Here is an 18,342-nt window from a genome sequence, read left to right as displayed (position 1 = left end):
CATTGTATCGATTATCGAAGCATCATCACAGTCGATCGCTACGTAAAGAATCGACTTTTTAGCATCGATTCTTTCGGAAAAAGTTGAAGTCTGAATATCGTCGTTTATGAAATCTAGCATCTCATTGTCGGATAGCTGTTTTCATTAACCGGGAAATATTTATAACGTCATACGATGAGTTCTATCGGCACAGGTGTACGTAAAAATATCATATTTTGTAGTTTATCCATTGCCTTTTAATCTAAATTTTGTAAAAGCTTATCTTTTCCTTTGTTGTTGATGAAATTCTAGTGTGGGTAGCGGCTTTCGTTGAATCACATTGCCTTACACCTTTGTTCAGGAAAATTATTTTTTGGTAGCAATTTTATCCTACACTTTTATACTCAAATTTGTTCGATTTGTTGTGATCTCTTCACCGTTATGATCGTAATCTGTTGCCTCTCGATCTTGGAAGGCCTAAGTCTAAGATTAATTGCATTATGTGTTATGGCAGTTTGATGTTAATTTTTTCTCTATACTTTCAGTATGACCTTTCAGCATCGCAGTTCTCCCCTGATGGACGCGTTTTTCAGGTGGAGTACGCCCAAAAGGCTGTAGAAAACAGTGGGTAAGTTAGTTAAGCTTCTTCATTTGGGAAGTTGAACCTTATAGATTATTCGCGTTAAAAATTTGGGTTTTAGTACATCTATGGAAGCATACTTGATAGTGGCATCTCCTGATCGAAATGATTTGAGTTATCCGCTTTGTTGGACCTAAAGTGGATAATATTTGAAGGAATGACATGGTTAGTTCCGTAAAGAATGCTTTTGTGTAAGAAATATCACATTTAATGCCTTTATTTCGCTAGGCAGGTTCAATTATCTGCTAAAAATGACGACTCGTTTTATTTACTTAGTCGCTGGTTCGTATGAGCTTATACTCTGTGAATGAAAGGCCCCTCATTCTTATGCCGACCCTTCCTCGCGTTAAAATAGATTGTTAAGTTATTTTCAATGCGAGTGTAAATTGTGGCTATCTTACTTTTTGTAGAATTCAAAAAAAGGCTTTTTACCATGAAATGATTCAATGTCATTTTCTTCATGTTGGTCTTATCAGGCCACAGAAAAGTGTTTCTTGTTAGTAATGAGAGCCTTAATCATATCTTTCCAAGTTGTTGAAATGCTTCTTTGGATGAGCTAATTGTTTAGAGATATGTCGTCAAAAGTAATTTAATGGGATCGAGAAGCCACTTCTCATTTGAATTGCATATTGTCATTCCAATATTGCCTTTCTTCATTATTTTTCTTGAATTCCCATGCAATTATTAATCATGTTATTTAATTCCTACTTTGAATGGGAAATTATTTGTTTTGATGGCTAAAAAATATGAGTGGCCTATTTGAGTGGGAAATGAGTTTAAAAGCCTAGTAACACAATATATCAATGTTTACAAGTATATTTTTTAAGGCATGAATGCAAGAATTATCGTTCTAATACACCATGTTACCACTTGCGTGAATGCACGAAGAAAAAATGGAACCTGTTCTATTTGGTTCATGTGCATGTTCATTCATACATGTTCCATTCCCATCTGCCAAAATCATTCATTCCTGCACCGATGAACTTGTGTGTGTCAATTTATGAGATAACCAGGCCATATAAACAGGAAAACTGTCATCGAAGTTATTCTTACAATTCCTTAACCGTTGTCCCTTGGTGGAATATGCCATTGAAGCATTTACAGGGCTGTACTTATTAAAAAATAGTTATACAATGAAGATATAAGAGATAAAATTATCATTTTACAATTTAGGTGAGACTAGCTGAGTTTTTTGTTGCATCTTGGTATATCATGTTACATTTTAACATCATAAGTGGTAAATTATCACCCAATCTAAAGCCTTAGTTTCACTATACATTCACATGTTTGAGTTAATTTCTTAATATATGAACGAGTGAATGGGCAAAAAACGCACCAACTAACCTCCCAACTTGTTACAATGCATCTATAGAAAATAGAACCTGTTCTAGTTTGGCTTATGCAATGGTACTTTTTCTGTTCTGGTCCACAAAAATAGTTCATGCATTTTGGCATTAACTCGTACTGGTTAATTTACTGTGTAACCTGACCTTACGGCTTTGTCAGAGAAGAAGTTCTTTAAAGCTTTTCTTACTATTTTCTTTCTTTTCTTACTAGTTCTTTCTTTCCTTACTATTGCATAAATAATATTTTGATGCCAGGGTTTGAAAATTTATTCAATTACACTTCAATAGCTGCTGATGAAAGAATCCCTACTAGTGCAGTATTGTGGAATGCACCAACTCTACAAACCACCTAATATAATGCTTGAACTGCCCATAAAAACTTCACAATATCCTCTTCCCCTGCTCATCTTGCTTTTTCATTTGTACAACGAAGAGGGAGAACTTATGTTTCATCAAAATGGTATTCATAGTGAACCTCTAAAACCAATTTCCATTTTAATTTATTAGCCTACAATACAGAACAGTGTCAGTCTATGTAACAATATTTTACAAATACTTTCATTATGTATTTTAATTTATTTATGTATTAATTTAATGGCCGACTAAGGTATCTTCATATTTTTCAATTCTAGAACTGTCATTGGCTTACGTGGAAAAGATGGTGTTGTGTTTGCAGTGGAGAAGTTAGTTACTTCAAAACTGTATGAGGCAGGTGCGAATAGGAGACTATTTAACATCGACAAACATGTTGGAATGGTAATTATCACAATGATTTGAATTTATTTTAGTTGTGTAGATAATCATGTTTAATTTACCCATACGAGTGATGATTTAATGCGCTTGCGTTGATTATAATACAATGCAAGGTTTTGTTGGTTTTTATCTCTCTTAGTTTTATTGAAATTAGGTGAATAAAATTCACTCTCTAGAAATACAATGCTGCGATAAATAAGGGTAAAGGCAGTTATTTTTGTTCCTTTTAAGAAATGCTGCTTGAAGTCATTTTAACTCTGTTTCCCCTCTACCGGGAGCTCTATTAAGGTAATGTAATGAAAATTAAAGAGTAATCAATTCTCTTGATAGAAATCCTAGCAGGGGGGAAACAAATGTTTAAATAAATTAATAATGAAAGTACCTTTCTTAAGAGAATTATTCCTTCTGACCAAATGCCAGGAAAAACTCAAATTCTACATTATACCTTTCTTATGTTTGGTGAACATTACCAGTTACCATTGCCAGTAACAGTTTATATCCCAATGTTCCTTAGGTAGTTTTTCCTGGCATGCAAAGGATTAATGTCATGAGCAATGTGTTTTATTGCTAGTGATCAAAAGTTTTCAAAGTGTGTAATGCTGATATTTTTGATGCATAAAATTCATGGAGATTAGAATACATTACCTCTGCTGCCAAAATTAATGGTACAAAAATCTGTAAAAAATGTTGCTGAATTTATGTATGGAGCATTCTCTTGTGCAAAGCAAGAGGATATATGCTGCTGTATAGTATTTTACTATGTATTTAATCCTCATTTTGTCTTTACTAATGGGTCATTCCATGTCAGTTCATCCAGGCATGACACCCACCGACTCGGATTTTGATGAAACTTGCCAATTTTCATCCTTCCATGCTGGAATGAAACAGTGTAAAATATTTCTTGGCTATCTCTAATAGTTTTATTTTCACGACCATTTGAAGTTTGGGTGAAACTGCAGTTTTTCAATGAATGCTGTCTCCAGAGGCACTTGCGCCTCCAGAGGGAAATAATTTGTCTCAGCCATAGTTTTCATCCGATTCTTATGAAAATTTGCAGGTTTACTATAGAAGTCATGAGGATTCCAAAATCTTATTGAAAAATATCCTAAGGAATATTGGAAATTCTCTAAACTCGTATGTTTCATAAGATTTTAGAATATTTTGCGTCAAAAACATGGTTCTATAAAACATCAAATTTTGACCTGAGGCAATATCTGAATCAAGCTAAATTATTTTTTCTAATATTCCTTAAGGTATGACCCACCACCTGTAAAAATAAAATTCATGGCTTTTTGCTTGCTTTGTTGTTAAAAAAAATTTTATGCAAAAAAAATCCCTTTTCACGACTCTGGTCGTCAGTGTTGGGTCCTCCTTCAAGTGTGATGAAATGCTTGTGTTAACTGTTTTCTATATCTAAGAAAATATTTACAACATATATCTAGTGCATAATACATCCAAAAATTAAAACATTTTTTTATGTGCAGGTTGTTTTTCTCCCGATAAGAAAAATATATTTTTGAAATAGAATATTTTAAGGAATTCATAGCTCTTACCCATCATTGCTGTGGATAACTTAATTGTTGCTTAATAAAACACATCAAAATACAGGATGCATGTCAATACAAGTCAACTTTCTCCATTTTGTATTGACAAAAAACTTCTCGAATGTGTTTTACTTCAATAATGTTGCACAACTTATGAATGAACAATCACAATATATAGTCACTTTTGTCTGTGCATCAGTTTGTAGTTAAATAGGATAGTATCCAAGGTCTTCACTGAGGCCTATCTCTGAGAAAGCTAATATTTCAGTTACACTAGAGTTACATTTTTTTCCCAGTGGTGGTAATTCCAAGTTTTCCTTTTAAATCCAAGAGCCGTCGGTTCACACGTTCAATGTCTTTCTCCGAGAAGTAATATATTTGTCCTGAGCCTCTTGTGGTAGAAGTTTCCACATAACAAATGACATTATTTACAGGAACATTGCAAATATCTTCTTTCTCTTTTGGCCACTAAAATGATAAAGAATTTCACTTTTATATCTAATGGATCAACATCCTTTGACATAAGTTGCCCAAAAAACCAGTGATTGTCATACAAGCAGGCCACAAAAGAATTAGTACAAGTTTTTGTCAAAATTTCTTCCCAACTTGGCTTTATCAAGAAATTGTGGACAGAACTGTACGTGGTATCAAAGCTAATTTTTTTTGTCGCAATAATGTATAGAAGAATGGTAGCTACGAGTACCTGGGATTGTTTTTACAAGGTACTAGTGAGTTTCTAATTGTTGCTGAATCATTGATAATTGTTCTTTTTTTAAAACGTAAAATGAAATTTTGTCCACTTTGTACTTGCAGAACTGAAACACCTTTTCAATGGAAGTCATTGTATTACCCAGATCCCGCTGAAGGCTTTCTCTTGTAAGAATGCACTTAACTGTTCCACCTATCCCATCACATGGAGATTTCCCATGACTAGTTGAAAAAAAGACCAAGAAGCATGCAAGTCAAAGTCCTGGTGATGATGGCACAGGTTTATAAAGTTTTTACAGTTCTTATATTGGCCAGCACAACCATCACTGAAATATTGCACTTCCTTTACTTCAAGGAACTTTTCCTTTAAAAACTGAGTGACTATTTTTTGCGTTTCAAATACGAAAGCTACATCATGTTCTAGATCGTCACAAAATACACACAAACTTGACACACAGAGATCTTACTTCAGCTGTCCACGAGTATAAATTACCGCTGGATGTAGGGAACAACCATCCTGATTCCAGTGATGACCCTGTACCTCATCTTGTATTACATAATGGTATTTTTCACTGAAATCCAGCAAAACAATGGCTTCATCTGGCTGTAGGTTATTTTTTAGTTCTTTTAGGTATCTCGCCTGGGATTTGTTTATGAAGGAATGTGGGAGAAGTTTTTCCAGATTGTTCACCAGACTATTGATGTATTCATCCAGAGTCACTGTTAACCTAATTTATTGGGTCCGATCTGTTGTCACCCATTGTATGTCACTTCATCTTCAGGGTCCCATTCCTCAAATTTACTTTTCAGATGCTCCTTCAGTCGTTTTTCAGACATACATTCTGAACAGTGCCGTAACATGCAATCCCTGTTATCTTTGGAACATACCAAGTAGTCAAATAGGTCGTTGTAGGTCTCCTCTATAGAGCATCCATGGAGAAGAAGTGATGCATTCTGATGGATAGCACAGATACACACAGAATGGGCTACAGTGAAGCCTGCCAACACGCACCATTTAAGTTGCAACATACAGAATTTTGAAAACCCTATTTTTACATGTGGGAATTCAAATTGAAAAGCTGCATACAGCTCATTTAGGTTAAATAAAAGTAACCACTTTTGCTTGTGGACATTTTTGGACACACTCACCTTATCATTCATTCCTGGCATAAGGCGTGAATACTCGTAATTTTGGTAGAATGACTGAACTAAGTCCACTGCAGTTTGTTCTATGTTTTTCCCCCTCCTTGGATCTGGTATGGCTATGATGCCTTTCATTCTTAGAATTCCCTAGCATGCTGAATTGTATATTCACTAACATTAGTTTCGGTGGCTACTTTTTTCCTACTCCACGAAGTCGGAGCTAGTGTTAGTAGCTGAATTATCTCTCGCTGACTGCCTGCTGTCACCAGTTTTTCTTTTAGTAACCCAACTAGCACATCCATATCACTCGCTTTATCAAGAACTTCTGAATCATGCTCTGGAAGGAAATCTTTATCCAGTACTTTGAAAACCTTTTTGTTCAAAGTAGAACAACATTAATGAGGTAAAAAACATTTGTGAAGTTTTTTGTCAATACAAAATGGAGAAAGGTGACATGCATTGACATGCATCCTGTATTTTGATGTGTTTTATTAAGCAACAATTAAGTTATCCACAGCAATGATGGGTAAGAGCTATGAATTCCTTAAAATATTCTATTTCAAAAATATATTTTTCTTATCGGGAGAAAAACAACCTGCACATAAAAAAATGTTTTAATTTTTGGATGTATTATGCACTAGATATATGTTGTAAATATTTTCTTAGATATAGAAAACAGTTAACACAAGCATTTCATCACACTTGAAGGAGGACCCAACACTGACGACCAGAGTCGTGAAAAGGGATTTTTTTTGCATAAAATTTTTTTTAACAACAAAGCAAGCAAAAAGCCATGAATTTTATTTTTACAGGTGGTGGGTCATACCTTAAGGAATATTAGAAAAAATAATTTAGCTTGATTCAGATATTGCCTCAGGTCAAAATTTGATGTTTTATAGAACCATGTTTTTGACGCAAAATATTCTAAAATCTTATGAAACATACGAGTTTAGAGAATTTCCAATATTCCTTAGGATATTTTTCAATAAGATTTTGGAATCCTCATGACTTCTATAATAAACCTGCAAATTTTCATAAGAATCGGATGAAAACTATGGCTGAGACAAATTATTTCCCTCTGGAGGCGCAAGTGCCTCTGGAGACAGCATTCATTGAAAAACTGCAGTTTCACCCAAACTTCAAATGGTCGTGAAAATAAAACTATTAGAGATAGCCAAGAAATATTTTACACTGTTTCATTCCAGCATGGAAGGATGAAAATTGGCAAGTTTCATCAAAATCCGAGTCGGTGGGTGTCATGCCTGGATGAACTGACATGGAATGACCCTAATGTTTACAAATTTGCATTGTACTTACAGGCAGTTTCTGGATTGCTGGCCGATGCTCGACAAATTGTTGAAACAGCTCGCATAGAAGCCTCAAATTATAGGGCCCAGTATGGGACTAACATTCCACTAAAGGTAATTCTTGTCCTTCATCATTTCAGTTTGATTAATAATGTTTTTAAGGTGACTGGAATCATAAAAATGCATGCCTTTTGTTTCTTCCAAAAAATGTCTCCATGTTCTTCGGGGAGTTTCAGCAGTGATAGTGCATATTTTTAAGTCACTGAAGACACCTATTGCAATATCCGGCATGGAAATATGTGTTGGAAAACTCATGAGACTTTCATCTTTATTAATTTTTTCTGCTGACATCTTCTCAAATATATGTAGCTGTTATACCTTAAAAAAATATGAATGTGCTATGATTACACCACTTAATTCATCATAATCTTTTTCTGATTCAATTTCAGTATTTAAACGAGAGGGTTTCGATGTATATGCATGCCTATACCCTGTATAGTGCCATCCGTCCGTTTGGCTGCAGCGTTATTTTAGGCACATATGAAGATGATGGCCCCGCAATGTTCATGATTGATCCATCAGGAGTGTCATATGTATGTATCCTTACCACTAAATCTTATCCTTATATTGCCAATGTATTAAGTTTTTTTCCTCATCATTGTAAACATTTTCTAGGGTTACTTTGGATGTGCTGTTGGTAAAGCAAAGCAGGCTGCAAAAACAGAAATTGAGAAGTTAAAGCTGCAAGATATGAGTTGCCGAGATCTCGTTAAGGAAGCTGCAAGGATGTATGTACTCTTCAGTGGTTATTGCTGTATAAATCTGTGCTTTTATTATTGAATGCCTAAGGGATCCCCAAAGATTTCCCTGGGTCACCTTAGTTATTCCCTTTCAGCATTTGGTGATGGACTTGAATTTATTTTATATTTCAGAATATATTTGGTTCATGATGAGCTGAAGGACAAGACGTTTGAGCTGGAGCTCAGTTGGGTAGGTGCAGTGACAAATGGACTGCATGAAAGAGTGCCGGATGCCCTCTTTGCAGAAGCTGAAAAATCTGCGAAGGCAGCAATGGAGGATGACTCCGATTCAGACACAGAAGAAATGTGAAGGAGGTAGTGTTCTGGGCACTTTAAGGCCAATTTAAGATATTTAAAGTGTGATTTTCAACTCAGAGGACTTGGGGGGGCGTGACATTTTTTTTCTGGAGAAAATCTTCTTGAAATGCTGATTACACCGACTAACCAGGATTTCTTTGCTCTAGAATGTGCATTTGTTACAAGTTCTACAGATAAAATTTTTATGGAAAGAGATCAAGTAACATTCTATTGAGACTCTATTAAAAAAAAAAGAAATATACTCTGGTGTGTGTATTATTTTCCTGCCTTTGGGAATGTGAATTTGGGGTCTTCACAATTTTTAAGGTATTGGGTAGACCTAGCTGTGTTTAGGACCATAAAAGGCTCTCTCACTCATCACCCCACGGGAGTAACTGTCTCAAAAAATACTTATATTTATTTAACTGTGACCTCTGTTAGGGCTTCTATGCTTACGATTGAGTACATTCCAAAAACAGGACTACTAAGTGATTGGAGTTTGAGACTAATTCAGTAAAGTTACTGATTTGGATGGAAATTCAGGGTGGTCACTCGATTATAAACCTGAACTGCCTTGATCTTTCCAGGCTGTTTCTGCAATTTTCCAGACTATTTGATAATATTTATTTTACAGAGTACAGACATATGTACTTATTTATCTTTATGGGGACAAGAATAAGAGTAGTATAATCATAGCTTTTAAAAATTGAGTGAATTCCTGATATAAAAATGAATCTTCAAGTAACTGAGCACTATCTGAAAGAAATGTTGGGAACAGGGTAATCTGATGCAAAGTTACATCAATACGTAAGAGGATAGCATGAAAAACCAACACTTGACTTTGACAGCAAATATAATTTTCCGATGTAATTTTATGTTTGCATCAAATTACTCCCTTTTCCTCTCGGGATAAGTATTTGATTACATAATTCTGTTTGAAGGAAAAAAAGATTTTTTTAATACTCTGAATGAAAATGGAATGTGATTTTTTTTATTTGAAATTCACATTTATCACAGGCAGGTGAGCACCACTGGTATTGTCTTACTGATGGATCATTTGGTGATTGAATGTCTACTCAGCAAGCAATCAACTGGAGCAAATCACAATTACACACTGGAATGTTTCTGTTGTATTCACTGAGTGTTTGCTTGTCTATGTAACTGCATTTTTCACTAGCTGCAAAAAGCCAGAATTCCTTCAGCATAGGCAGGAATAGGAGCTGAATAATTTCTGTAGGTGAAAATGGTCCAAATTGTGATTCAATCTTTGGAATTGAGCCATCTCACGTCAAATGCCAGAGTTTCCCCGGGGCAATCTGGCTGACAACATTGATGCCCCCCAATGGGGATGATGCTAGTCTCTCCTCCCTCAAGGCTAAACCATCTAGGTGGGCCTGCACTGCTGTTCTCATGTCAGCCTCTTCATCAGGTGTTTTCTTCTTCCCAAGATCGCCAACATATAGAATGCGAGCCAGGAAGCACAGTGCTACCATCTCTGCTATCATCATGGTGTTGTATATCACTGTAAGTTACATTAAGAGTTGCAAATTGTTACCGATTCATTAGAATAGCTGAACTGTAATTAGATTTTGGAAATGAATATGAGATCATGTCTATTTATGAATTTGGTCATATTTTATGCTTTCACTTTTAATACCAATGTAGGAATGAATTATGCAAAAGTAGTTATTTAATGATAATGAGAAAGGAGGGAGTTAAGATATTTTAACTGCCACATTAAATTGATTTTTATTGAATAATAGGCATGTTTTTATTCCTGAAATTTAAAATACACTGGAACAACACTTCTAATGCTCTTCTCATTATGCATTAACCGAGCTCTCGACTCTCATCATTAACAAGTTGTAAGCAAGGCAATAACAGTACAGAATTTGCATGTAGATTGTCTTATAATAATTTTTATTCACGGAACTGGCACTTACTACTAACAACTCTTACCTTTATATTTATTAAACATTACAGTTTACTTAATTCTATCCATTCATTTAGTGCTATGTAACATCATTATTGTTGGGCATTAGGGAAATTGTAAAGAAACTGTAAAGGGGATTATAAAATTTGGGTGTGGAGATATGAAATAAATTACGTAGGTGAATAATTTGTGAAATAATGAGGTCTTGAGTGAGGTGAGAGAGGGTATTTGGAAAAAAAATAATGGAAAGGTGAACTGATAGGTGGAAAAATGGAAAGGTGGCCTGTGAATGGAGAGGATTATTAAAACTTGAATCAGAATAAAAGGAAGAATGGAGGGAGGAAGAACTAGAATGGACCATATAATTAGGGCAAAGGTAAACCAAAATGATATTTTGATAGGAGATTATGTGTATTGTCCATTGAAGGGTATTAGAATGTGCTTGATTACGAGTTTTATTTTGTTTTTGATAGAGTTTGAAAAATAAGGAGACCTGTAATTTTACACTTTTGGATTCGTCACCCATGTCTCAAGCTAATGTGTACATATTTACCAACATATTACTTTTCATGGTATATGATGGAAGAAAATTTTTATATCGATCAAGTATAATTTAAACATACATACCATTGACATAAACTGCAGGACTGATTGGAGGCTTGCAAGGAAATACATTAGTCCAAAGAATGATTCTTGTGATAAGTCCTTGTAGCTTTGATAGAAAAAGAACCATTTGCAGGACTATGAATTTCAAATTTAATTTGTGTTGACTGAGTGGCGTGGCTAGCATTCTCACTGTCATGGTCATTCCCCATATTCCAAAAAGAATAGAAATGGCAACCAAAGGCTGAAAAAACATGTAGTTGACATGGTATAAACTCTGAAACAAAGAAAATCATCATATCAGTGATGTAGTGTGGTATCATACATCATGAATCACCAAAGACAAGAGTAACCAAACGGTTAATGCTTGTGTCTCCCAGCAGCAGGGATAATAGATATTTTCGCAGATGTACAATTACCTCTTCCTCAGCCCACATGACAAGCAAAACCATATGCACCAATGCTTGAATGACTGGAAGCTGTAGAACCAGTATCCTTAACATTCGAATGTGTCTTCTGTATTAAATAAAAAGGTAATTATTGTGGTGAGAGCTTAAAATAGATAAGGAACATCTTAAAATCTAGATATTTTGATTCCTCGGAAATTTAAGGAGTTTATACGCTCCTCATTGTCAGATCCTGTCATGCCTTCTAGGAGGATCCGGCTTCTGATGGACAGAAACCAATGAGATTTCACGCAACAGACCATATCTTTAGGGAAGGCTAAAGTCAATGGTTAGGTCAATTAGGCGAGGCATGGTTAAGCAGTTTTAAAGAAAGACAGTCAATCATAATCATGTTTTTAATGTAAAATTAAAAGGGAAGTATGTTAGTAGTAGATGGATAAGAAGAAGGTACTAGAATAGCTTTAAGCTGTGTATGATTGTAGACAGCTTAAAAGCCACTCATGTACTAAATATTTTATTTATTTTCATAATTTTAGGAGTGTCCCAGGGACACCTATCCTGTAGGCCCATGGTCACTAACTCAGGTTCATGATCTCCAAAGATCAATAGTTAACCATTTTCCTGCTGCTCACTCTCCAGAAACCTACCCGTCACGTGCAGCAAAAATTCTAAGCACACAGCAGTGATGAAGAAAAAGTATGTTCACAACAGGGTGCCATGCTGGGTATACTGCGGAATGTACTTGGTACATTCATAGCAGCGAAATGGTTAAGCAATCATTTCAGGCTTACCTTAGTGGAAGTTCATTTTATCCATTTTGAAAAACTTTTTACTTAAATCCACACATGTAATCTTTAAACTGACCTTAGTTTCAATTCAGTGATAGTGCCATCATCTGGGTAACACTTTATCAGAAGGCCCGGTACACTATACGTAAACAGTTGAATGTGGACAGGGCAGAATTAAGATGGATTAGGGTTGAAGGTTGCATCAATAGGAAAAGGATTGTGAGAGATGTTACAGACTGACAGGGTGGGAAGGTCTATTAACAGTTTTGGGTGAGTTCGTCTATCTTTATATACACCTACATATATACTGATCGATAAGGCATAGATGGGATACTAAATGACAACTGTGTTGAAACCCGCATTGGTTTATAAATTAAAAGAGTGAATTTAAGCCGTTTTTGTCTTTAAGAATCAGTGTTATAAAATTGGGGTCTGGGGCAGTTTTCTCAAGTATGCAGTTGTACATAAGGTATATTCAACCTAAACACCATCTGCCTTCATGCACAATGCCACTCACTTGGTGACCGCAAGGTCAGGGAGACAACAGCAGCAGCATGGCCAGCAGCAGCAAGGGCCCACTTGGAGGGAAAGTGAGCCATCAGACAGTAAGGCGATTATCTGCGCCTCGCCCCCTGCACATGATACGCACAGGCAGAACATCTGGTAGAGAGCAGCCGTGAATATACCTTGCGTAACAGCTTCAGCCAACAGATGGGCTCTGGGAACGACCATGGCACAATAGGTGGCAACTGCTACAACCTGTCAAACAAGCAATCAAAAATCACTTGAATGAATGCTAGATATCTCATGCTAACTCAGATTTAACTTTCTGGCTTTTAATTCATATTTCCTGAATGACGCATGAGATTGGGTTTAGATTGGGCCACCAAAAATGTCATGTTGCATTCCTTATGATTTTGGCTTAGCTTTATTGGCTATTTAAATGGATAATCAGTGAGGAATCATTTATACTCCTCCTCAGATTCAGGAGAACCACAATGAAAATAATAAGCTAGACATTACACTGGTAGGAGAGACTCTTGAGGCACTGCAATGCTTCTTATATATGAGAAACTATCTGGACTGTGGAGTGATACCAGAAACCCCCTATGTAAGTGTAAAAAACTCTGAAAAGTGTAGGTCAAAAGGAGTAATTTTTACCCCTTTTGAACTACACTTTTCACCATTTCTTTATTTCTGCATGAATCCACACAGAAATTGATGACATTCCATCAATTATGGTACATCTTGTATGATATGAGCACAATGTGGTGGAAGTTCTTAATATTTGTTAAATGAGACATTGCAATATTTCCACTAATGCTGGTTGTAACAGCAAAAGGATATGCGTCCCGTTAAAATAATCCAGTGGAGTATTGCAATAACTATTATATTAAATAAATTAAAAAATAAATAATTAATAAACTAAATATTGCAATATCTCATTTAATTAAAATTACAGAACAGTTAATTCTATTCCAATGTATTTAAGTTGTTATTTAAGCTGAGCAATAAAAGGACATTATATTCAGAGTCAATTTTGATATTTGCAGACGGTATCAGTTCCCTGCTACAAATAAGGTGATCTAAATCAGCAAGTGGTGAGTTAGTTCTATTCATATTACACATATCAAAATAAAAAATATTTTCTACAGTATGGGATGGTTGTTGTATGTTGTTTTTAATCTCAAATATGAGAAGACCTGTCAGGCCCTTGTGCCCCCCCCCCCCCTGGAAAAAAATCCTGGATCCGCCAAATGAAAAGTAAAGGATGGTGGCTCTAACTTTATGCCTTCTTCAAACAGAGATTAAGAGCTCCTCCCTACTCCTATTGCCATTATACCTCCTTCAACCCCTTACCCTCTTGACCCCTTGCTGGGCACCCCAGCAGATATTAGGGACTTCAGATTCAATTGATTGACAGCAGTGGGTGGTAATGAAGCAGAAGTAATTGACTCTGTCATTTGGATTACTTTACGGGCTGTTTGAACTGTTCCCTTTTTTGTGAAAGGTAATTTTATTGGGATGTAACCTATTCTTCAGTCTCTTTGTGTGATGGATACCATGCAAGGGCTCAGTAAATTTTAAAATTTTTTTGCATTCTTGACGATTTTTTAAAACTCAAGATGTATTGAACTCTGTATCCTCTCAGGATTCAAAAACTGGGTAATTATGAAATGTCCTATGGAGGAAGTCTATCAATTTAAATACATATGTAAGATTTAACACTTTCCCGGCGAACAACATGTAAAAACTCTTCTCGGGATACCGCGCGGGTAAGATGAGAGCACCGACTCGCCGATGAGAGCACCGATGGGTACCGACTCGCTACCCATTCTCTCGGCTTTTCTACATTCTTCTTGCTAGCCGTAAGAATGGGTAGCGAGTCGGTACCCAAAACGTCGGCGCTCTCATATAATCTTACCCGCGTGGTATCCCGAGAAGAGTTTTTACAAGTTTCAATACGTTTCTTATTCCTCCATAGAAATAATTAGCATCTAAATTTTACCATACTAAGGCTTTTCCCTGTAGTTCACCTTTTATCGTTAGTGATCCTCATATTACTGGGTAACTCTGATCCCCTCAACCCAAACCTTCTCAACCTCCACCCACTCCAGGGCCTGTCTTCAAAACAGGTTGGGCTGCCCTACCCTAACTCTGCAAGCAGTTGGGAAACTCCTACCCTCACAAGTCCCCCTCAGGTCCCCTCACGAGTTCTACAGGTTCTACGTATTTTCATTGGAAATGGCAATCCACGCAGTTATCTGAGGAGTTTCCCGTTAGGAGATGCGGCAAATCCCGAGATTCCGGTTGTTTCCGATACATACGTTCCTTCTACATCAATTTACTTTTAATTCACCAGAGTAATCGATTAATTATTTGAAAAGTCTTAAATTCTTATAGTTTTATATAATAATTTCATTCTTTCTAATGTAACTGCAATCAAGACCAACTACTTATCTGCAGGAAAAGAGAAATCGCCGTTGTTTACATGTTTTATAAGTAATGTATTGCGAAGCGAAGCGCTTGGTAGGCAAGGAAACTACCACGATCGTGACTAATAAGGTAGTTTCCTTCACCAAAGAAAACGAAAGGCATTGATTGCGATTCGTTACCCACAATTAGTGTATTCATATTATACAAATTATTTGGTTTCAGAAATACCGGTTTAGACGAATGGCAAGGGTCAATTTTATCCTCATTTGAAAAAGGCCAGATTGGCGCCCATGCGATGCCACTCCACGTGACGTCACAGGGACCTAGTTTCTACACGAGCTCGTGTCCTTATCCTCTAGAGGATAGAAGTTTTACATCGTCTGAGGTTACCAATGCATGCATGAGGCACAGAGCTCAGGGAAACATGTCTTAATAATCACCTATTAAAACTGGCTAAGGTCGGAAAGTGTTCTTCGTTTGATAAGGTATTAATAATCCTTATTTAAGGCAAGCGCTGCCAGCTAGCAGGGTACTCTTCTACCTGCTAGCATCCTCCGTCGTATCAGCGCTCACAGCCTCGCCCCAAGGTCACCTCACTTGCGGCAGCGGGAAGCAGAACAACGTCACGGGGAGTTTTTCCCGGCATTCATACTTACCCGTCGCGTTTTCGCGCGCTTGAAAATTTTCACTTTTCATTTAATCGCGAAAAATAGATATCGTCATATAAAAATCTAAAAGCGTGAAATACGTACTCCAGGAGTAATAATCTTTCGATTTAGGCAATAAAAAAATAATAGGAAACCACCATATAGGGACGGAGAAAATAAGGAAAAATTCTTATAAGACCTTCTAAGTATATGTAATCGTCCATGTATCAATAGAATTGCTTAACGACACAGGGCACCAATGATACAATCGCGATTAATCAGTAGGTACACAATGCAATCCAACTTCGCAGCAATATTGAGCCCCGTTCCACGATCTGCTTTTTTGTCATTTCTAATTTACGGTCACGGCCGACTCATTTATGTCTCTCCGAAGCGCAATAGACTACTTTCGAGCACATAGTTTTTACTCACCGAGTACACTTTTTATAATCCACTATCTTTATTTGGGGCTTCTCGGACTTCAAATGAACACAATACCTTTTCTCGGAAGTCTATCTTGCGTCAAACTTGTCGCTGTTCTTTCATTAGATATGAACCATGGGTAAGATAACGCTGTAACACCTGCACAGGCATGGACGTACCCAGCGAGGGGCAGGAGGGGGCAGCTGCCCCCCCCCCCCTCTAGAAGCAGAAATCGCAAATGTCTTTAAGGAAAATAATATTTTTTCAAGCAAATAATTGTAAAAACTGATTAAAGATTGTATAAAGAGCTGTTACAGTTCCCTTAAAATGTTGATTTCAACCATATTTTCCATGCTTAAATCTTACCTACGACTTGAACAACCATGGCTTGCCCCCCTAGTTTTGATCCTGGGTACGCCCTTGTGCACAGGCGCCAAAAACACACTAAAAATCCGTAAAAATCGGAGGAACTCCTTCTGTTAGCTAGATACATTTATATCTATCGATATCTTCTAGATACATCGATATATCGTGAAATATCGAGATTCCGATGTAAAGTTTTAAACATTGGCGATAAATGATCGTTCGATATACCAGTACCGATATTTTTATCTTCCCCGATTAAAATCGAATCCCGATAAAAATATCACGATACATTTCCCGTCTTAAGTTTCGGGCCCAAAAGCATTCACCTTTCGATAAAATATCACGATATATTCTCCGAGAAAAAAATACCGGGCCCGATTATTATAGGACTCGCTTTTTATTGTTTCCTAGTTTATTAAGCGGTCTGATTTTTCATGATGCACTATATTTAGAGTCCCAATGTTAGACATCGTTTTCGCCAATTATTGATATTAAAAAATATAGTAACTCGATGTTGAATTTTCAATATCGCCCAGACTTACCCCCAAGATTCATCCCCCTCGCTCTCTACGACCTTGGCTCCGCGAGAAAGAGGGTGAATGGGGGGATGAAAAAAAAACTCTTCGAACCCCTGAAAAGTAGGCAACTGCCTACAACTGGTCGAAGTGGCTATCCAACACTTGATGTCAAAGACTATTAGGAACATTTTGGTGCTAATACAATCACTACAAAATTCTGCTTCAAGATAAGTATTTCTTCAAGTCCGTTCTAACACAGTCAGTGGCGTAGCGAGAAAGGGGTTTCCAGTGGGTCCGGACCCCCCGAAAAATAAAAAGTTTCTTCGCTTCATAAAAGAAAACAAAATATTTAAAATAATGAATTTACAAAAGATTTCTTTGACAAAAGAAGTTTTTTCGATTATTGAAAGTGTTAAAATTAGTTTGAACCCCTCTACTTATTGTTAGTACTCTCTTTTTACCAAATTTTTCCCTCTGGTTTTGGACCCCCCCCCTCCCGAACGGAATTCTTGGCTACGCCACTGAACACAGCAGGTAGTCACATTACAACACATGTAAAAGCTCTTGAAAAAAATAGCGTTCATTGTGGGGCTACCGTTTTCCGAGCGTGAAGACCGTACTTTAAACTCTATTTCATGTAAAGGTGAATGAAACCGTACTCTAACCTCTGTTTCATATACAAACCGGTAAAAGATTGTTTATGCTGTTATGAATTACCTATGAAATTTTCGGAACAGAGACACGCAACTGATGATTTCAGGATTAGCTGTGTGAAACCTTTCCATTAGGGAAAATGAAGGAATGAACTTTGTTAGGTTAACTAATATATTTGAAAAAACACAACCCGGGAATCCTGGGTTTCATAAAATACCTGACGATGTAAATGAGTTTTGAAACCCAGCCCGTGCTTTTTCAAATATAGTATTAGTGAACACAGGGGCGCAGCTAGGAATTAAGGCTAGGGGGGAGGGGGGGTTTCAGGCGCAACTAATACTGGAGGTATGAGGGTTTGCACACCCGCCAAGGCAAGCGGGAGGTGCAGAGGCCCTTCACCAGAAAATTATAATATTAAGAGAAATGGTTCAAAATAGTGAGTTTTACGGCCTTCTGAGGGATATTTTAACTATTCTATAAGTAATATTAATCCAGTTAAGTAAAATAGATTTACCTTAAAAATATCTGTGAGCTCTGGGGGGGGGGTTT

At 36.7% G+C, this 18,342-nt stretch overlaps 2 protein-coding genes across 2 annotated transcripts in view; one reads left to right on the top strand and one right to left on the bottom strand.

Annotated features, from left to right (window-relative positions):
• The first annotated feature begins 84 nt into the window (after positions 1–84).
• On the top strand, positions 85–8,779 carry LOC124154185 (proteasome subunit alpha type-3). Its single transcript, XM_046527748.1, has 7 exons — positions 85–195; positions 525–607; positions 2,598–2,721; positions 7,433–7,534; positions 7,870–8,013; positions 8,096–8,208; positions 8,353–8,779. Exons 1-7 carry the CDS (start codon positions 175–177, stop codon positions 8,528–8,530), a joined length of 765 nt encoding a protein of 254 aa, XP_046383704.1. The 5' UTR covers positions 85–174; the 3' UTR covers positions 8,531–8,779.
• Positions 8,780–9,486: 707 nt separating this feature from the next.
• LOC124154183 (organic solute transporter subunit alpha) overlaps positions 9,487–18,342 on the bottom strand; it is a 31,903-nt gene continuing 23,047 nt past the window's right edge. The window contains exons 3-6 of the mRNA XM_046527747.1: positions 12,766–13,007; positions 11,473–11,569; positions 11,078–11,330; positions 9,487–10,039 (exon numbers count right to left, since the gene is read on the bottom strand). Coding sequence (XP_046383703.1) covers positions 9,801–10,039; positions 11,078–11,330; positions 11,473–11,569; positions 12,766–13,007 — 831 coding nt within the window. The 3' untranslated portion in view covers positions 9,487–9,800. The remainder of the gene's footprint in view (positions 10,040–11,077; positions 11,331–11,472; positions 11,570–12,765; positions 13,008–18,342) is intronic.

This window comes from Ischnura elegans, chromosome 2 (genome assembly GCF_921293095.1).
Source record: "Ischnura elegans chromosome 2, ioIscEleg1.1, whole genome shotgun sequence".
Classification (NCBI taxonomy): Eukaryota; Metazoa; Arthropoda; class Insecta; order Odonata; family Coenagrionidae; genus Ischnura; species Ischnura elegans.
This window is presented reverse-complemented; position numbering and strand designations above follow the sequence as displayed.